The sequence below is a fragment of the Tribolium madens genome, unplaced genomic scaffold, assembly GCF_015345945.1.
Source record: "Tribolium madens isolate multiple individuals breed KSU strain unplaced genomic scaffold, Tmad_KSU_1.1 Scaffold_97;HRSCAF=244;Tcas5.2_LG3a, whole genome shotgun sequence".
NCBI classification, from domain to species: Eukaryota; Metazoa; Arthropoda; class Insecta; order Coleoptera; family Tenebrionidae; genus Tribolium; species Tribolium madens.
In genome coordinates, this window is record NW_025401069.1 from 2,411,727 (window position 1) to 2,434,536 (window position 22,810).

Below are 22,810 nucleotides of genomic sequence, written 5' to 3' on the forward strand. Positions count from 1 at the left end.
CGCCGCGAGGGCCCCGGCCCGTGACGCCGATCCATGGCTTCTGGGGACTTGGCGGGCGCGCGTTGGCACCACTGCGGGGTAGTGGGGGAGAGCCGAGTGATCATTGATCAGGAGAGGAGAAAAGCGTCGCGCGAGAGTGCTGCAGAAACGATCAATAACAAACCCCCGCACTGCTACAGCTGATCTTGGACCGACAACCGCAACAGCCGACGAAGAGACGGCGCACAATCTCTCATCTCTCCCTGTACGAGAGGACTCATCGAACGACCTAACTAACCTACACGATTTAATGCCTACCGGTCAACACTTGCTGCAGTACACCACAACTCAACCAAGAAAATTTGCATTAAAGGAAACAGACTCTGAATCAGGAGACTTTGAAGTCGAGCTTTGCCCTCTTGCAGTGTCAAGGTCGTCACGACGCTTATTTAAATCGCGAATTCTACCAAGGAAGAAATTCCAATCGAGCCGGAAATGGCATCGGACAACGGCACGAAATGAATTGGGAACAGTTTATGATAATGAATGCCAATGGAGGGATGAAATCGTAAATTTCAACTACGGCTTCTACGTCGATTCTCTCAAACAGAGAAAATGATCTATTTTCAAAGAATGAAGAGAAGGGAGACGAACCAAGAAATGACGATCTTATCTCCCACATTTTACCAAAACAACTTTTAATAAAATAGGATGGATGAGAGTTTCGAGAAAAATTTCAAGATGACGTAGGTACATTGTTACGTCAACGTATTTCAATTTTGATTACAATTAAACAACTCATCTCTACTGACGTACACAAGAACATACAAACTAAGATAAAAACATAATCAAAACTCCCACAACCCTCTGATACTGAAATGAAAAATGAGAAAAGTTGCAAATCTAAACACACGACTGTTATGTCATCATTGTTTCATTCAGAAATAGACAGAATTCAGTCTATTGATTTGTTTGATTGAACGAACAAAGAATGGACAGAAGCACAATGCACACAACACAACACTGTACACCTTACTAACTTCGAAATTTAGATAAATGCAAGGGCATTACAAGATGGGGTAAAACGTAATTATTAATTTTTCATCTAATTTTTTAAATTAGCTTCTGGTATATACTAAAAAGAGGGTAGTGCGAGTTATAAATGTGTGATAAACGCCAAGTTGTAATTTTGCGAGCAATAAACAGAGAATAGTTGTCGTAATTCGAAAAAGTTTTTTAATTATTGCCCTAGGGCAAACTATTCAACATTCCTAGGAACTAAGAAAACAAAGTGGTGAGCAGAAGTGGTATTAACCCCGTCCATAATTTAGAAGTTAGAATCTTGGGTTAAAATATTGGGTTAGATCGATACGGTGTCGGTAAGTTTTCGCATTTAATTTGTCAATTTTAGAAAAATACGTAGAATAATTGGCTGAGCCAAATCATGTGGAGCGAGGGGGAAGAAACTTAATTAATTCACGAACCGTAACATTATTATTTTATTAGTTTGCACTCACCAGACTTAACATATTAAACCTAGGGCGGCAAATCTTAGATTAAACCTCCCTCTGCTTTGAATTTTTTCACGATTCGGTGTCTTTATGCATTTTCCTTGATTGCATCCCGCCGAACTGGGTAAGACGAATTGTGAGAGAAAGGTCAAAACCTCAAGGATACGAATATTGATGGAATGGTATAAATTCAGAGACACGTACAAGTAATTTTTAGGAACAGAAGACAAAGGAAAACCTATTTTTAGTACGAATAAATAATTAGATTTAGAGACGGACGTTCTTGATGATAACTAATGGATCGGGATTACAGAACCGGTTTCTTTGCTAAATTTTGCTTGAAATCGAATTGATCAAACTAATAAGATCCTTCTTGTAAAAAGCTCGCTCATTCTGGCGATAGATGGCGGTAAGCTCCGAATATCGTGTAAAGTTGTTCAGTGATGTATCACATGCGCACATTGCTATTAAATGGCGGAGGTAGCGGCATAGATGTTAGACGGCGTCACGACGCTCAGTTGTAATATAGCAACTGGACAATTACTTTCTGTTGATTTCTACGCCGCACACGCAGCTCACTCATTGTACTATAACATAAGCCATCGATCCAGTCACTCCCTTGAATAATTTAATGAGCTGTGTGTAACGAGCATAAAATATTACACGTAGATTTCTGTGCGTTATTTCTGGCCACATTTCGATTCGTCACAGACAATTTTGTATTCCTTTGAAAAATTTTTAGGAGGAATTTTCCGATTGATCCATAATAATTCCGTCGTATAATACTCGTCCCGTCAAATTCCTACGTATTAAAAGGGATTTCCCGGAAATTTAAAACAGTTTACATAATAAAAACTGCTTTCGTTTCAAATCAGTTGCAATAAAAATAAATCAATTTTATTACGACCATGACCTACTTTCATTTTTCACTAACAAAAAGAAGAACGTTGGTATTGTAAAGGAGCTTATCGCGATAAAAATGTGATAATAAATTGGGATTTCAGTTCCGGTTTTCCGTCTTTGTTGTGTGCCAGCTATCAGTTTTACCATTTATTGATGTTATCATGGAAATACTGAATTAAACTGCGACACGACGTCGGTTGTAGTTCCTTAAGGTCTTTAACCTTCCAACATAAAATAATTTAGCAAAAAAGAATTATTTCAATTAATTTTTTTTTCTAAATTTAATAATCAAAAGTCAAAACTACGTGTAAAAATGTAATCCACCAAATCTGTTCGTCACTTATGGAACATTTTTGTAGTTAATGTAGTCATTAACTACAGAAAATAAGTAGTAATTTACGTTACAAAATATATAATTTACGTTAAAGGTCTGGAAAGAAAAATTACAATACGAAAACTTTCTAACATTAAAATGAGTTTTATAAGAGTCTTAACGGACACATGCATTTTATTTCATATTGTTTCAAAGTTTGTCAAATATTTTTATAGCTTATATTTTGTCAAAATAACAATCTGGTAAATGTTGTTTGCCTACATTTACCGGGTCTGATATCGTAATAACCGTAATAACTCCTTTCTCAATCAACATGGGAGTTTCATAAAGCGATTTTTTTAACGAGGTTCTGTAAACAATTTTTTGGCATTTTCTAAGTATTTACATTTTGTTAATACCTAAATTTTGGCTGTTATTAAAATTTATAATAAACAACACATAAATGAATAATTTTGTTAAGACTATTTTCTTGTAAAATCGAATGTTGTATTGTTAACTTTGTTATGGTGTAAAGTTTCACCTTATTAAACGTTTCTGGAATTAATAAAGTTGTCGATTGCCGAAATAAATGCGAAAAACGCATTTTAACGATTAACACAACTACATTTAATGTATTTAATGGTAATGATTAATTAAGTCTTATCGGTAGGTACATCTATAATATGTACAAACGTCAAACTTAAAATTGATGTATGTTATTACGAGTACATCTATAAATATATGTCTATATTTAAACTACATACTTGCTTAACATGTACCACTCAGGAAGGGTTATTGATAAAATAATTACCAAGTAGTAAAAAGCTAATTATTTGTTGCAAATTAGTTTTAGATTCTAGTAGGTATAAAAATTCTAGTGTGGTGACGAAATTCATGGTCACAATTTTTAAATAGTATCGAATATTTCTTATCCGATTTAATTTTGACAACCAGTCATTGTCTGCTAAAAATGTTGGATTCAATGAATAAAATCTTTTGATTCATTATTTACAATGGACATGCAATCAATACATAGAACGAGTGATAATTAGTAATTACTACCGACATTTTCATTAACTGAAACTGCTACAAAAAGCCCAATTAGATGATAACAACAGTGGGGTAATGTTTTTTATTACATTATTTTTCAAACGGATATTTGCTATATGTGGTACAAAAGTTTTTGAAAATAATTAATTAATTAATCCTTTGAATGTAATCTCTTAAGTATTTATAATAATTCTTAATTAATTATCCATCATTAGTCTAAAACTACATCGTTCACATGGTCACAGTTAAGTGTATAAATAAAAGCATTTACAGAATGTTAACTAAATATTTACATTAATTTGACTAAATAGATGAACTCAAGAAATCAATCTATTGATTTCTTATTTACATTTGTTATCAAAGTGGAAGCTATAACATTGCATTCGCTTTGTTGTTATAATATATTCTAAACATAATGAGACTTGCGATGCACCCATACCGACAAATTATAATTATTACACTATTACACACACTATTTCTTGTTGAAATCTGTTTTTTCCTTTAAAAATTTGCGTTAGTATTACGCTTTAACAAAAGTATGTTAATTTTATGTTTTTAAGATTAAGCAAAAGTTCAGTAAAGTAATTTTCGAAATTTATTGCGGCTTAAAATGTTCAAGAATACGTGCACGCTACGAGAATTAGATAAGTACTCCTAGTAAAATAAAACGAGTTTTTACTTTTCTAATTGCATATTTATCACTTCAGAATTGTTTATCTATACCTGGGGGCGCGAGCCTCATCTCCCAATCCATAGAGACCAGCAACAGCGGCCATCGCTAAGAGAAAAAATAACACTTCTGAACCCCTCCATCGGTGTTCCAGAGCATACTCGTCTGAAACACTTCTTCACACCACGATCACTTCACATCGTTATTTCCAATAGTGTTTTTCTAGTCCATCCTGGGCACAATTGGACTGTTTTCAAGCAATTTATCTTTTAGTTGATTTTACAGCAAAAGAGGGAAAACAAACCTATAAATTATCGTTGTACATGTAATCGGGGGTTGTGGCTTAATTAATTAATAATTTGTCACGTTTATTGATTGTTTATATAAAAGTCTACATCCTGATTGTGAGATTACGTGCTAAGGAACAGTAGCGTGAAAGATAACGATCGAAAAAGACTTTATCATCAGTTAACAAGTTTTTGACGGAAGGAGCAAATTGTTGCGATTTTAATATATCAGATGTATCGATTTGTATCCAATTGAAATTGCTACTCTTCAGCTAATTGTTCTTGTTGCTGATAAAAAATAGCTGATGGTAATTTGTAAAAAGCCTCACACGAAACCGCCCTTTCTAAGGTAATAAATCAAATCTAATCATGCTAAAGGCATTTTCTCCACTGTCATCCATTCGAGTCTCTTAATGTTTAACGATCAAACTACATTTTCTTTTCTATTCAGCAGCGCAAAAGTGCACCATTGATGTTTTGAGTTAAAAACAACGTTTTGATACATTGTAAAATTGTCTATTGTTTGGCTTGAATTTTATTAACCTGCAGCGATCCAATTTGAAAGCTTTACGGTCTAATAAAACACATTACATTATTATTTATAACTGACTTGGAAAGTTTCAATAGCAAACTTACTAACAATTTCGTATTTATAAACGTTATTAGACTATTGGAATCGAACCCAATTATTTATTTCTTAACCCACTTGACAATCTCATGTAAACAACTTTACTCATTGTTCAAATTTAAAAAGCAAAGTGCTTTATCTTCATCTAACAGTGCAATCACGCTGTGAATCTAATGAAAACGAAACTCTAATTTCCTGAAAAATGAATTTTGTTAAAAAATTGTTATTGGATTATTTTCACAGCGAAAAAATAATTGATTTATTTTTAAAACATAAAATGTCGAGTGTTTTGTGGCCGAACTGGTCTTACATTCAACAATTAACGATTATATAATTTTTTTATTAGATTTAATATTCTACACTCGAAACCAATTTGTTCCATATAATATTTGTTCCATGTGCTATTTGACGTGTTATTAAACGAGGTTTTGTTTGGTTAAAAAAATGGATGAACACGAAGGGGATCTGGAAAACTAAAAAAAAACACATGGAGTTATTCTACAATTTATAAATTATTTTATTCTCTCTGTTACAATTTTAATCTCAGATAGTCTGAAAATATTTTGTTTTTTTTAAATTCTTTAAATTTTAATTCAAATATTTTTTAGAATCTATACCCAAATATGGCAAGAAGTAAGTATTCAGTGAGCGGCATAGAACAATCTTATTTTTTAAAACTGAAAATATTTAGTTTTGACAAAAATACTCGAACAGGTAAATTTTCTTTTTAAAAAATACAAAATTATCAACTTGATTTATAATTGTATGTTTGTTATTTCTTGATACCATTTCACTTTTTGGATATTTTTTTCGAAAACTTTACGTAGGTATCCTAATATTTAATATTTTAGTGTTGTCATTTCGATAATTAAAAGATTTATCGAATTAGCTAAAAAAATTAGGGGTTTCCATTTGAGAAAAATCTCGATGACGTCATTTCTTAAAAACCAAAAAGTGTAAAATTTTGAATAGGTTGAAAATTGTGTATTTTTTAAAAAGAAAATTTACCTGTTCGAGCATTTTTGTCAAAACAAAATATTTTCAGTTTTAATAAGATTCTTCTTCTATATTTTTTTAGTATGTAGTAATTTTGGTAATTCCACTCAAAAATATAAGTTTTTTTTTAAGTTTTATGCCTTAACTACTGCAGAAGTTATTAAATTACAATACTTACGATTAAACTTATATTTATAATCAATTTATTTTAATTAATCTTTTCTTATTTTAAGTCATGAAATAGAAATAAAACCCTTACTTGTTATTGTGTAACACAAAGCTCAAATCAAGATAAGCCCTAAACCTATAATCTGGAACTAAAACAAATCTTCTAATGGCTTTTAATTTCTTTAATAGCAACCATTCCTTATATCCTAAGTAAATTCCCTTTAAAAGTTGCCTTATGAAAACGATTCCCACATTCCATGAGCTGCAAAGCAAGACTTGCAGTTTCCAGAATTCAATAAAATTAACATAGCGAATGTAAACACGTGTCTGGCAGTAAATTATGGATGTCTGCATGCGAAGGGGTGACCCTGCTATGGGCAAAATTCAAAAATAAGTTTTTTTTATAAAATGTCTTTGACTGTAAAAAGCCTTGACTTCTGATTAATGAAGCAGTCTATTTTTAACCGAATCTATTAATTATATTATGGTAACGAGTTTTTATTGGCCTGACTTTAAAACAATATGAAAATGAGGGTTGTCGTTGATAACCAAAGTTGTCTTGATCATTTGGCACAAATTTCGATTCGGATAATAAAACAGCCGCTTTACACGTGCTTATCGATCATAATTTAAGTTCCGCTATAAAATCAACAATGAAACGTGTTAAGCGTTACACGGCCTATAGCAGAAAAAAATTACAGGAACAAAGTAACACTTTACAATGTGACCAAATCGATTCTTAACTCTATGGCAAAACGTATGGAAATAACTTTATGTTTATTCAAAACGCCACAATGAAACTAAAAACATTCATAAGCAAATACGTGGTGAATATAAATTCGTTCCTTTCAAATGAAAATGGGCTTAGAACTTTCTACTTCGGAAGAGATTATTTCTGAACTTAACCAAGGACTTTGCTTGCATTTCCTTTGTGTCCGATAATAACTTTCTTAATATAACATTATTAAAAATGGACATGATTTAAAGAAAAAGTTACTTACTAGAGAGTCCTTGAGTCTCAAATCCTATTACGAGAAATAGTTCTGCGCAAAGTTTTTTTCCTGTTTTATACGATTGTGAATTTCAATTTTACAAATCCGGAATTATTACTTATTGACTAGGACGTTCGACGTTGTGTTAATTGAGTATCAATTGGCAAAGTGACAACTTTAACACGAGATTGATTTTAATGAAGTTAATAATTCAGGATTGATGGAAAAATCGAAAAAGTGTTGATAAATATTTGCTCCTCGTAGCCCGTAAGTTACTAATGTTTTTGCTATTGATTGTCTAATTTTCTCGTCACATAATTACATAAATTTATTAAATAAAATATATAAAAATGGTGGATGCGCCAGGAGAGCCATTAAACCTTATTGCATTATTTGCTTTAAGTAAGAAATATTGTTAGTCACTTTTTGCTCAAATCAATTAGCATAAGCCCACATATCACCGGACTTAATCGAAAAAATTTTAAACATTGATCATAATCCCCGTAAGTCCCCCTTTTAATTGCCAGCGCCGCAGCGATGCAAATTTTATTTTTCTTGATAACTGGAAGCAAATAGAGTCTATTAGAATTTTATTATTCCACTCAAACTCTCGCCGCAATCTTGCGGATGCGAATTATCTCGTTCCAAACTATAATTAATGCATTTCCTAAACAAATTCCTTCACGGCTTACTTCTTTCCGTATTTCTTTTGCACCTGTTTAAAGTGAATTTTTTGCGACAGGTTGACACATGCTTACGCTGGAATTTTGGTTAAAGTTTGGTGCCACTGAGAAACGAGAACATGGAGCGATTCGATGAAAAGGTGTTATTATTTTTAATGCGGTTGGAAAGTCGAAAATTTGTGACGATCCGAATGGTTGAGTTTAATAGTTTCATAAAATTGTTAATGTGAGTCGTAAAAACGTATTTATGATAAGTGCGTCTAATAAAAGAAATGAAAAAGGTAAACAAAAGTGGAGAACTAACCGCTTTAGAGTTAGAACGATATTATAAATGATTGTCTCATTAAAATAATAGTAAATCAATTGCAACTAAGAGAAATAAAAAGAGGATATGGTATAGAAAAACTCGTTAAATTGTTATTACCTTGGGTTTATTTATAGACTCGCTACTACACATTTTTCCTATTAAAAAATAAGAACCGTAACGCAACTGTGAAGCTTCAACTTACGAAGGAAAAGAAATTTTCGATTTTTCCGAGTAACATGAAACACGACTCTTGTTTGTGAAATTTTTCGATATATTCTACCAACAAGTTTGAAACAGATCTGCAGACTCTCAAAGTTTATGCAAAGTATCGCAAGCTTTGCAAAGTCGAGAGAACGATAAGTTTTGGTTTGTTTAAAGATATTTAGTTAAGTAGTGTTTTAAAAAAATAAACATTTTTTTTAATAAAAAAACAATAGATTTGTATTAACTCATTTATTAATTATGACACGATCATCTTCCAATTTTTGTAGTGAACATCATTAACTTTAAAAAATAGCAATGACTAAGATCAATAACTACGATAAAAGGTCTTCGATGCGGATGCGTTAATTATAAACCAACCGCGATCAAACACGCTACATAACCCCTTTATTTAAGCAGAAAATTATTAAAACTTAATTATATCTCGTATAAAAATTTTAAATATTGTCCAAATTAATTAATTTTTCTAATATTTCTTGATACCAATAAATTTTTGGACGTCAACATTTTTGTCTATAATATAGCCTTACATTTTTATTTACAAAAACGAATTTTTCTGCCTAAGAAAAATGTAACATTTAAATATATAAACTAATGATAATATTAATATTTATTTATATTATTAGAATAATAATTTTCATTGTTTGATATAAACTAATAAGAAAAAGAAATAGCAGTCAAGGTATATGTCAGAGCAAAAAATCGAAATTAGGACAAATACTTATGACCTGTTTGTTAACAATTTAAATGATACATTTTTTCCATGTTCCAGGTATCTTATCTTACTTGAAATTTTTCTCTGGGGCCCCCTGTATATTTCTTTGTTGATTTATTTGCAACAAATATTAATTTGTATTTACTTATACATCAAAATAACAATTCCAGTGAGGCTATTCTCGTACGTCACAGAGAACTTTTGGTCTACATACATAGTTTACTAATAACCTGGAAAACCAGTATTTCTAAAATGAAGGTTTTAGTTATACCTATATGGACACGTTCTGTTTTGAAACTGAAATACTAGTATCTGGTACAGCTTAGTTTAATTAGAGTAAACTAATATAGATAATTAAATTTGTTAATTTATTTAATAGAGACCTTAATTACAAAATATAACCTTTCAGCAAATTTACTGGCATGTGAATGAAGTTCCAAAAAAAAATTAAACTTTTCCTTAATTAAAGGCAATTTTTGTGTATTTATTTTTAAATTTGTATCGGATGTATGACGTCGCTTTGTAACAATAAGATGTGCTTCTAGCGCTTTGTGTATATAAAGAAATAAAAAGACAAATTTCAAAATGCTTCTTATTGCGTTTTTCGCTCAATTAAATTAACAAACAATATCCAATTTTGAAAAACAAAAACGTTTATAAGAACATTTAGCTAACAGATGCTATTATGTCACGCTAAAGCCTATTTAATCGTCGAACATTCCGTAGATCGGGTAAATTTATTTTATCCTGTGTTATCTGAGCGTCCGAGGATTGTACCAGCTCGTTATACATTAACCTCACATGACATTTTACTGTTTATATTAAAATCCATACCGAACGAAACACCCAAAATTTATGTAGGATTTTTATGTGTGGCCACATTTGGTTTACCTAATTTTGTGGGAACTTGGAAGACTCACTAAACCACCTGTAGTGGCAAATTCGGTGGAACCACGTTACTAAACTCTAGAAAAACCAAACTTTACAAGTGAAAATTTACTATCGAAGGGTTCAGTAGTCAGCAGTTGACCTTTAAATATCGCTCAAAAATACACAAAATTCAGATAATTAAATTTTACAAATGATGCAAAAAAAAGTTTTTAGTTCTCATTTTCCGATAATTTGGAGTGTGTGAAGTGGGTTACTTGCCTGGAGTTTTAAATGTGTAATTTTTATGCTGTTGGGGTTAATGTAAAAAGCTTCATTAAAGTAACGATGACCGTTCTGTGCAGGCATTTGCATAATGAAAACTTCAGTAGCACATTCGACATGTAACCAGAGATTTTATTTATAGCACGTTTTATTACGCGAGTAATTAATAACAATAATAATTAGTGCCTTAAAATTATAATTTAGAACCGAAATTAATTTGTTTCTTAATTGCGGCATCACGTGATATTCTTTGGAAAGTATTTATTTACCTTAATTTGCTGTAAAATCAATTAAAAGATAAGGAAAAAAACATTTTTTTATTAAAAACACATTTCACCACCATTCCAAGCCATCCGATCAATTCTTTTATTAGGTTTCGTCGTTTATTATTTATATCGATTGGAAATTTTCTTGAAACCGATCACTCCGTGTAAAAATCCACGAAAGCTCACTTGGAATTAGCCGCGAACGCAAACTCGAACACGCGAAAAGTTTTGCAGTCGAAGTTGGCAAAGAGAAGTAAAAGAATTTGTATGAGTGACATCGAGGCCGGCCGTGATACAATGCAGTATCAGTAGTGGTTGGTAAAGGGGTGACGAAATTCCACGACATGGTACGATACTCGACGATCGGCCGCATGGCCACACTTGATATATTTGTTTTGTTCTTAAGCGGCGTTTTTAAGGGCAAAACATGCCGATTTTGGGGATTTGCCAGATTTTTGGCTCATTACCCATCCGACACAACCTACAAACTTTCACATAAATTTCTAGATATTTTTTGAGATGGCGCCGGTATGACTGGGCAATGGGCGGTATTGATTGCATTAATATTTATATTAATGTACTTAGAGTCATTGTACTTTCGGACGCTTCCAAACTCCTTGACCTTGCCAATAGACCCATCCAAGAATGCGGTTTTGGTCAAATTGCCTTAGTTTTATGTATTTTGGATCAGATAAGAAATGAGGGTGGTTATCTGCTCGAGCTTTGTAAGCACGTGTTCTCAAAGCACGTGCACTCAAGCTCGTTAATTTTCAGTTTAACAAATGAGATTAATTTGTTGAGTGCATTCTTTCTCAAATGTATTATCTAAAAGAATTTGTGTCGTACTTTTATGAAATCTTGTTGCCAATTTATTTGTCACGGCAAATTTAGCGGAAAATAAACAGACAAATACAACATTAATCTTGAAGACAGTAATAGTTACAATAATTTAGTGGCATTGAATGCTAGTATAAGTATAAAACTTTCTCTGTAAGACACACATTGTAAAAAATATAATTATCTTTAATTATGGAGAAAGTGCATTATTATTATTATATCAAATGTTTCATCTAATGGAATTTGTTTTGTGCTTTTATTAAATGCGAAAAACCTTGTTGATAATTTATTACTCACAGCAAATGTAGAAAATGAAGAAACAAATAAACATCAATCTTAAAGACAGAAAACGATAGTATAATCAAATGGCCTTCAATGCTAATGATAATAGGAAAAACTTAAAATTGATTGATAAAAATCAAGCTTTTTTTTAGTTTGTTTAAAATAAAAATAACTGTCACAAAGTCTTAAGTAGAAGTAGAATGATAGTGTAGTTAAAAAATCTAAATAAGAAAATCCATAAAGTAGGTGAAGGTCATATATTGAGATTTGAAAATCTTCTTCATGTACAGTATAACATTCTTCAAAATATAAAACAGTATAAATAAATAATATTGAGAAGGTCTTTCTTACTAGTTTGTCATATTTGACAATAGTTAATTTTAAAAATGTTAAAAACGCAAATTGTTTGCGTAATAAATTCATCAGTGCATTAATTTATTGACGCACAAATAGATATATTATTATTTAAACGGAATGTGACTGGGAATAAAATAGCATATAAATCTCGATGAGAATTTGTTACATCCTTACGCTCTATCTTGCTTTGAAAACGCACCTCTCGCTCGTACATCTAAGCTCTCGAAATAATGCTATATTTTCCAGCTGCAATGTATTATACTATTAAGTATCTAAATGCTTATTTTGGTAATTTTTTTACAAAATTGTTAAAACATATTTTTGTATGTTATAATTTGTTAAATTTTATATTGGTTATGTGAAACGAATAACAAACATGTTTGTTTGTTTATTTGTTTTAATTTTTATTAATAATTTTATTAATTATTATTAATAGATTTACTATTACATCGACTTAAAAAAATCAATATTCACTAATTCTGTTGATTTTGTACTCAATGTCAAAGAGTGCTTTTATCGACTAATTTCAGTAGATAAAGTAGTCTTTTATCGTCTAGTGAAATAAAGTAATTTTTATCTACTGTTTATATATTATCAACTTATTTCAGTAGATAAAGTAGTCTTTTATCGTCTAGTACAATAAAGTAATTTTTATCTACTACTCGAGAAAAAAGTCTACTCGTGACTTCGTCACTCGTAAACTTAACCTTTTCACTCGTAGATAAACAATTTCTTTATCGTCTTGTATAATAAAGAACTATTTGAAATATTGTTACAGTTTAAAGTGTGGATAAAGCATTTCATGTGAATGAAATGGTGGAGGCGCCGGGTTGAAAATAATAAGTTTAATACAAAATGATTGTATCAATTATTTTTCGTTTTGTAGAAGAGATGAAACCATACTTGTCAGAATTGTGAGTCATGTGCATGTTAGATGTCTGTTACAAACAAACTTTTGTTTCGACCCATCATACTCAGAAATTTTTGTGACACATCAAATTATATCTCTTTAGGAAAAATTCTATGTAAATTGGACTAAACGCAAACCCGATTAATGTTTCGATAAATACTTATTGATTTTAACGTACTATATAGGTATATGACGAATACTCGTAAATCATAAATCAATCATTTTTAAAATAAACCGCACTTACTATTTATATTTCAATACAGAACTAATTCAAACTTGAAAACATACTCTGTTTCTGTTTTACAAAAGTTGTCACTAGCCATTATGCTATATTTTAACATAAGTCTATAATAAAATACATGTGTCGTTAAAATATCAATATAAAAATAAGCCATATTTATCACAGTATATTGATAATTTCTGCTTCTCTCGGTCACATTTTCACAACTGACATAACAAGGCAATAAAATGACACTTTAGCTCGCGAATGCAATTTACCAATATTTGATGCTCTGTTCCTGGGCATTGTGTTAAAGAAAATTACGTGCCTAGGGTCATTCTATTCTACAAAGGAAGCTTGAGAGATTTCCAGACGTTATACTGATACGAGTACAAATAAAAGAAATTCAAACTATTTGTTAAAAACTAAATAAAAGTTTTCAACGTGTTGAATTCATATGTACACTCGTCTAAATATAGACTTTATAGCTCGAATTAATTTATTTGCTATAAAAATAATACATACTAGAGAAAAAGTAAACACATGACGTGCCAGACGACACTATTAAATTTTTCTGGTAACAAAATTTATTAACTCACCAAGATTACAAAAGCAAAATTTTAATTGATGCATTTCTGGGACCACCCCAATCGAGGTCAAAGCGTGCCAACTATCTGCGGAAAAATATGTTACGATGCTCTCAGTTTGCGACAAGATGTGTCTCGATTTAAAAGGATTTATGGCACTTTCTTATAAAGAGTTTTTTCGCTTTGTTTGATCACAAAACTGAATATATAATATTAAGCAGTTTTTGCAGATGTTTCCAGTCGTAGGCTTTCAGTTATTCATAAAATAAGTTTTAAATTTTAACTGTGTACTTACTAAACCTGGCAGTCCGAGATGAAGAAATGTGGACTTACCTGAAATCAAAAACAAATATAAAAATCCAATCATTAACGAATTTGAATTCAAATGTGGAAATATATACAAACCTGAATATTATTTTAAAATAAATAAAAAATAATAGAACCATTTTAGTACTATTGCCAGTAAACCAAAACCCATTTGAGATAATTGTATTAAGGCTATTAAAATGATATTCATTTACCTAATTAAAATCAAAGCCACTAATACGAGTTTAACGAAATGTTCTATACTTCTGGGTTAAACTAATTATAATTGTGGCTTAAGAAAGTTCTAATTCTAGAATTTTATTATAGTAACACACTTTTCAAGATTCACTCTGTTGCAACTCAGTGAAAGACTATATTAGATTTTATGACTGTTATAAACTTAATTTAATGTAGCGTTTTGCCTGAGATATTAAAATTAACAATAAAATTATAGTGTGATAAAATAAAAAATAAACCAGCTACAAGCTTATGACGGCAAGAGAATCCCGGAAAGTCTATTGACAAGCTTCAGGAAAAGATTAATAAAAATCTTTGAGTCAAGTTTTGATGTTTGAAAAGTTTTCGCAATAACGACGAAAGTTCGTTATTATCAATTTGTGCTTTTTAAATGAACTGGGAACATAAATCACGGATTTATGGATGATTAGGAAAGATGGTTGACAATTAATAATCGTTTTCCCAATCAGTCGTCAAGAAAGTAACCTTCTCAACACTGTTACATTACACTCAAAAAAGGTAATCTCGAATACTAGACGAGCAATAAAGACAACACAAGTTCACCGTACGAGGAGCTTTAATCGTCGTATTGTTTGGAAATGGTGTTTGCCCGGTAAGGGCGTAGTACGATGAGTCGAAAGCTCCTGAAATCCATCGTATGGTTTAAATTAAGAACATGTCGGAAGAATACCGAATTTCAATTCGGTAAACCGAAAAACAATCATTTCAAATGACACTCACTGCTAAATGGGGTCAGGGTTTTTTTTGAAATGATTAATGTTTGTTGTTGGTAATTTTACGATCAAGACTTTCGTAATGTGTTATCTACTTCCGAGTTGCAAATTTCATGAAGAGTTTTGTGAATTCAAGCTCTCTTTATGGTTATGAGTATGACGGTCCAGAAACTTTCTCATTAGGGTTTTGCGGAGAAAATTTGCGAATTGTGGCTTTAGTTAAGTTTATATTTTTTTTCAAGATACAACATCGATCAATTCTAGTATCAATTAGCTAATTGCTGGTTAGAACGTAACGAGTAAAAATATCGATTCATGCAATGTTATTGCGCGTGAATGTGCGTACACTGGAGATCAAAGAACTGAACAGCTGACCTCAAGTGTGTTATTTTTGAGTACCCCTCCCGCCGTGTCAACAACTACGTAAACTACTTCCAGTCACTTGTAGCTCCTAATTCTATTCTTGCACTTTCTAATCTAATAATAAACACGTCAAGACTTACCCTCCTGCGACTAATATCATCTGCATGTCTCATGAGTAGGCTGTTTGGATCACTCAAGACAAGCACCTTTTAAGAAATGTGAGATCCGCCACTAAAAATCCAAATGGTGTATAAAATACACCTGTTTACCATTTTGCTGCAGCACCAAAACAATACGCGCTTTTGTGATTACGTCTGCATTTTACGACACAGTCATCATAATTTGTTTGTTTTCGACTCCTACAAAATCGCGATTATTTTATTTTTGGGAAAGATTTCGACAGATTGTTGGAAGTCTCGAGTTGACCACACGCATATGTCTGTGACCCAAAACTACTCACTACATTGTTTCGTGAGCTAGGCTGCCGATTACTAGAATTTCGAAATCCATTAGAAATTATCTGAATTCAGCAGACGTCTGCAATGGTGATGAATCGGACCCACAGAATTTTAACAACTTGGCAGGCCACTACAGTCTGATATCAATAGCAGATGTAATCGAAATGGGACTAAAATTAACACTTGCCTCTACCGTGAAACTTACAAAGCTTTCAACTTATATTACATCGCTCATAAATAAAAGCTGAAGGGTGCATCCTTTTTAACAAGTCTGATCAGTTATTTTGAGACTAAGTAGGTTAATCTTTATTTTCCGATAATACGAAAACCATTATCATCAATTTCTCGTTTGAGAATTGCAAACTGTTGCTTCATTTAGCAACGAAATAGTTTTACACATTAAAAAGTAATGAGTTATTTTAAGATGAATTGGCGTAAATTGGAATGGCTTTCAGAAAATAACTGATCCAAGAATAATTTCAACAGTGACAAACACAATACGGTTTCCAATATTTTGTGTGTCAAAGAAAAAATTAAAGTGATTCATATTTACAAATATTTTAAAATGTTCGCTTAGATGTAAGAAGCATTTGGACAGATTTATTTCAGCACCCACGGAAATAAAAATAAACCCTAAATAAATAAAAACTGAGATAAAAACTTATTTTTGTATATTTTAAACTTAGTAGATTTAAAATTGGTAAAACAAATTATACTAGTCACAAACACAGGTAATTAACGTGCTTTGGCACTGTCCCCGGTAATTCATTTTAAATAATTATTTAATGTGAAATTAATGTTACAACTTGTTTCATTTAATACATTTTCAAATACATTAGTTACTTTCTACCTCAGTTTAAATATGTATTAATAAAATTTGATAAACCGTAAAATAATTATTTTTAACAATCCTCCCAATAAATACTTACTCAAGGTGATTGATGAGATCAAATAAAAAACACATTCCATCAAAAATAATTTCTTTGTGCTGAAATATACTTAAATTTTAAAAAATTCATACGCTTGTTTACTTGGAAATAAAAGCAGTTTATGATGTTTTCATACGTTTTTTTTCCAATTTGACACAGATCTCAAGATTTGAATTTAGTTCGCAGGTTGCAATAAGTTTAATGTCAGTCGTAAAACATGTGTGAAGAAGTCCTCATGATTTTCTTAAATACCGATGTATACATTCGTTCAAAAACGCAGCATCATTTTATGGAAAATTTCAGAGTGAATTGGTTTGCGGTTTTCAGCCACATAATTACAGTAATGACTAGAACAAAAAGCTGGATGTGCGAAGCGTAACTTCGAATTTTACGAGGAAAAGCCTTCATGTTATTGTCGGCAAATAATGAATGTATGTGTACTATTTTAGTCGCCACATTCGTTTGTCCATCCGCGTTTAATAATAAATATAATTCAAACGTCTGTGAAGTTAACAGAATTAATAAATAAAAGTGACATTCATTAGGCCCGAATCGATAAATAAAAATGTCAATAAAATTTCCACTGTTGACGATTTCAATTACAAACGTGACCAATGCGAATTTGGAGAGTTTAACGTTGAACAAATAACTGCGAAAAACTTTCAATAAATTTGCCCAACTGAAAATAACAAAAGCAATCGTCGCTAAACTTTAACAAAAATAATTGCCAAAATGTCGTCTTCCTTATTTGACGTGTGCCTGCCTATACACATCATGATGTGATAACTGGGCTCGCAATAAATCACAGAGTTTGTGGGAAGAATATTACGTTTTCTGATACAATATGTGATTGTCTTCCGTCCAGTGCTGAACTTTGATAGAAATATAGCTATTTTTAAAACAGTAATGTAGAGAAGAAATAGTTCTATAGATACTAACTTTGTCTTCATATATTTCTTACTATTTAAATTACATTAGCAAAAATAGATAAAAGTGTTGACAAAATATGTCTTTTTAAAAAATATAAATAAATACCAAGAACGTTTTATCTACTGCTGAAAGTCTTGGGAGCTTAAAACTTTAAATGTATCTATACCTTTTTTCTTTAAAAAAATTAAAGATATTATTTAATTTTGTGACACTATAGTTTTTGCAGTTGTTGCAAGTCATGAGAAGACATGATAATCCCTCAAACTATGTTTAGTATATTTATATCATAAACACTTTTATCAGTTTTAAACTAAATCCTTGTTTTCTCATTTTAATTAAATTTTTGCTGTTTGAACCAAAAATTGGATGAAAGTAGCAAATTTTTGTTTGCTTATTAACAAAAACTTTTGCATATTAACTCTTAACTTGTTTGATATTAAGTTTACAGTTAATCGATGAACTTGTTATAGAAATGTTCGACCAGAAAGACAAAAATCCTGGAACAAATAACAAAATCAAAACTTTTGAAGTTAAATCGAATATCGCATCTCCGAACGTGACATTACATAACTTCATAAAGTTGGGCTAATTGTTATAAAAGAAATGCTTAGTTTGAAGTAAACCGTTTGTATGGTTTAATTATAAAAGTTCGATCACAATAAAAGCTTGACCAACAAAGCTTATGTTACATTTGCAAAGTGGTTGATGGCACTTTTATAAAAGTTTATAGCTTAACTAGCTATTTATCATGTTTGACAGAAAACAACATTATATAGGGGAAAATTTGTAAAGGGTTTTATAAATTGGAGGATTCCTAAAGATCGATGGGAAAGTTACTTCGATGCAATGTCCAAATAGTTGGAGCAACTTTTCAATTAAAAAAGACCGCGCCAGGTGTGAGGCGTTAAAAATAATTTAAGGCGTCTTATTTTCGCAGCATTTACGATTTGTTCGAAGCCAACGGCCGTTAATTACAGAATGCAATTAAATAAGTGAGCCTCTTCTCTAGAGAAAAACTTGTGCACGATCGCGACAATGTCATTATTTTAATTAAAAATCCGGGGTTAAGTGCACAAACAATTGCAAATTAGCTAAGCGGTTCTATTACCTATAAGTGAAAGGGTTTCACGGTAAGTTTGGGCCAAAATGCAACAATTTTCGGGAATAACGACACAACTGGACACAACAGTCACTCGTGCTGGGTGTGCGAATATGGTCAACTCAAGCCATGGGGAGGTGTGGTTGGAGACGGGGTGGTAAATGACAATGACAGCAACCACGTGAGAGTTTGGTGCAAATATACGCGCGCGGACCGCCAGACGATACTGCCGGTCCATGACAAGAGAAGTATAATGCGCGCGCCACTGTTCTCCTGCTGCCGCCGCAGGAACGGCGGCGCTCATTCGACGCTCCTGCGACCCGGTCAACATCATCCACGGTGATATATGTGCTGATTTTCATTCATGTTTACGCCAAATCATACCATTGACGGATGACAGCAGTTGGCTTTCAGCAGGAGATGCAAAAAGGGAAACTTTGAAAGGACTTAAATACTATTTGCTGATGAGTTTCTAAATAAGCTGCGGTTTGGAAGTTATTTGTTTAGAAGAAGCCGACGTAAATTACAAACTGGATGCACTTAAAGAAAATTGTCAGATAATGTTTTATCACGACACTTTCAAAAAGACAAATGAATTTGTATGTTGAAAAGTTTTCAGTGTTAAAAATATGATTGAAATTTTGTGAATTCTCAATTTTGTCAATGGAAATATTTTCAATATTAAAATTATTGTAATAGACCATAATGCTAAACAAAAAATAAGATAGGGCGAAAAGCTACTCTTTCAGCAGGATCGTTCTCTTTAATGTCATTTAAAGTGTTTTTCAAATTGTCCAAACTTTGAGTTACAATCTACGACTTCAACAGTGGTTGAAAAAATTCTGTATAGAGTGTTTCACAGGCCTGTGCCTGTGAGATGCAATCAATAATACATATTCCGATACGAACTCGATTACAAATTTTGAAAAATCAGATAATCTTCTCTAGTTTGTTCACCCTTTCAAAAATTTCAACATTTTTAGTTATTTAGTGATTAATATATCGCGTGTTTCAAAAATGTGTGGCATAATTTTAACCACGAATACCCCTCTATAAATGAGAATAGTGAGCACAGTATTTACTGACCTAACTCAAAAAGTAGAAAAATTACAGCTTTACAAAAATCGGTATGGAAAATCATTTTTTTGGAAATATTTTTGTTATTGTTTATCCAATGATTATGAAACTTTGCATGTCAAGGGACAAAAAGACACTCTTTGATATGGTGAAAACAGAAGTCTTGTAAAAGCTATAGATTTCCGGTGACATTGGGACCCTTCCAGTTTTTGGGTCATAGCTCTTTTTTTCAGCCTATTAACAGTATTTTTGATGCCAAAAATCAAAAGCCCGATCATTTTTTCATAAAAAAAGTACTTTTGTTAATATAGCTAAAATGTACCGTTCTCGAGTTATTTTGGTTTAAACAAAACTCTACAACGCGCTGCGCTGCGCTGCAAAATCAAAAAGTATGAATTTTGAGCGTATCCTTACCTTGGAAACAATCCACTACGACTGACATAGCTGTCAATGCTGTGACATCTAATGTCAATTTTATTTAATCCAAAGTAAAATTTGATTATTTCTTGATGATCATAGTAAAATACACGATTATGTGTTGGAAGAAACAATGCATAAGCTGGCATTAACCATCCCGGCCATCACAACATGATCTGAGAATACACCACGGAAATTTTCACACCGTAAAACGATTTTCCCTCCAAATTGTTGTTTTTTCTTCGTATTTCATTATTTGCATTATTAAACTATAAACCAAATGAAACATTAAAACGACCAAACCAAGAACATAACCTCAACTTTAAAATACTGAAACTGTAATAATTACAAAAATAACCTTGCAAACCATTTGAAGTAGCATAATATGGTAATTTGTTGTTGTTAAAGCTTGTAAAGAATGAGGCACGTTTAATGTTTATCTACATTTTTTTTAAATTACAAGAACGTCAAGAACCAACATCGCCGACTCCATTCATACTAGCGTATACGGCCTTTCCATAAGCATCAAATTTGCGGGCCTAGAAAGCAATCCATGAAACGTTCCTCTACTAGCGACATCAGTAGATTAAAATTAAAATAAAATTTAGAGATTAGGTCTCATCTTGTCATGTTTGACAGTTAAAAGGATTCATTTTTCAATTTTTCATCGACATTCGACATTTTTGCTGCATCTTAAAAATTATAATGGGCAAAAGTGTTTCATTTGTGGAAATCGAATGGACCATTGTTTCAAATTCCCAGTAATTTTAAAATGCGTCGACAATGGATCGAAATATTAAAAGAAAAATATGGTTAGTTATTTATTCTATCTTCGTAAACGCTCTTAAGTAAATGTTTATCTTTTATACTGACATTATTTTGATGGTTTCAGATGCAAAACTAATTTCAGATTACACGGTAATTTGTTGCGAACATTTTGAGAACAAATATATTTGTAGCTCAAGTACAGGACGTTCTCATAAATTAAGCAAAGATGCTGTGCCTTTCCTGTCCTTACCTGTAAGATAATTGTCCTATTTCATATTCTTTTGCAATTTTAAGAATCCTGTTAATCTCGGTGGTACTGACCAAGAAGCTTCTCCAAATTGTTTCCCTTTACACTACGAATCAAAAATATCACAATCCTCGCAAGTAAATTTATTTTCGTGTGAACAAGTTACGAATATGCAATGGCAAATTAAAATTTTATCTAGAAAATTAGAACGGACAAATGAAAAAATTACGCTAGTATGAATGGAGTCGGCGATGTTGGTTCTTGACGTTCTTGTAATTTAAAAAAAATGTAGATAAACATTAAACGTGCCTCATTCTTTACAAGCTTTAACAACAACAAATTACCATATTATGCTACTTCAAATGGTTTGCAAGGTTATTTTTGTAATTATTACAGTTTCAGTATTTTAAAGTTGAGGTTATGTTCTTGGTTTGGTCGTTTTAATGTTTCATTTGGTTTATAGTTTAATAATGCAAATAATGAAATACGAAGAAAAAACAACAATTTGGAGGGAAAATCGTTTTACGGTGTGAAAATTTCCGTGGTGTATTCTCAGATCATGTTGTGATGGCCGGGATGGTTAATGCCAGCTTATGAATTGTTTCTTCCAACACATAATCGTGTGTTTTACTGTGATCATCAAGAAATAATCAAATTTTACTTTGGATTAAATAAAATTGACATTAGATGTCACAGCATTGACAGCTATGTCATTCGTAGTGGATTGTTTCCAAGGTAAGGATACGCTCAAAATTCATACTTTTTGATTTTGCAGCGCGGTGTAGAGTTTCGTTTAAACCGAAATAACTCGAGAACGGTACATTTTACCGATATTAACAACAGTACTTTTTTATGGAAAAATGATCGGGCTTTTGATTTTTGGCATCAAAAATATCTGTTAATAGGCTGAAAAAAAGAGTTATGACCCAAAAACTGGAAGGGTCCCATTGTCACCGGAAATCTTTAGCTTTTACAAGACTTCCGTTTACACCATATCAAAGAGTGTCTTTTTGTCCCTTGACATGCAAAGTTTCATAATAATCGGATAAACGATAACAAAAATATTTCCAAAAAATCATTTTCCATACCGATTTTTGGAAAGCTGTAATTTTTCTATTTTTTGAGTTAGGTCAATAAATTCAGTGCTCTCTATTCTCATTTGTAAAGGGGTATTCGTGGTTAAAATTATGCCAGACATTTTTGAAACACC

General features: G+C 31.7%; 1 protein-coding gene across 6 annotated transcripts in view; it reads right to left on the reverse strand.

Annotated features, from left to right (window-relative positions):
* LOC123015345 (potassium voltage-gated channel protein Shaker) overlaps window positions 1–22,810 on the reverse strand; it is a 126,827-nt gene that overhangs the window by 27,199 nt on the left and 76,818 nt on the right. Inside the window, exon 1 of one of the 6 annotated variants that reach the window (XM_044415061.1) lies at window positions 15,816–15,999. The exons of 4 other annotated variants lie outside the window; for them this stretch is intronic. In XM_044415061.1, the coding sequence (XP_044270996.1) occupies window positions 15,816–15,841 (26 nt within the window). In that variant the 5' untranslated portion in view covers window positions 15,842–15,999. Of the gene's footprint in view, window positions 1–4,479; window positions 4,574–15,815; window positions 16,000–22,810 lie in introns of those variants that run through there. One more of the 6 variants, XM_044415058.1, reaches the window with a different exon arrangement.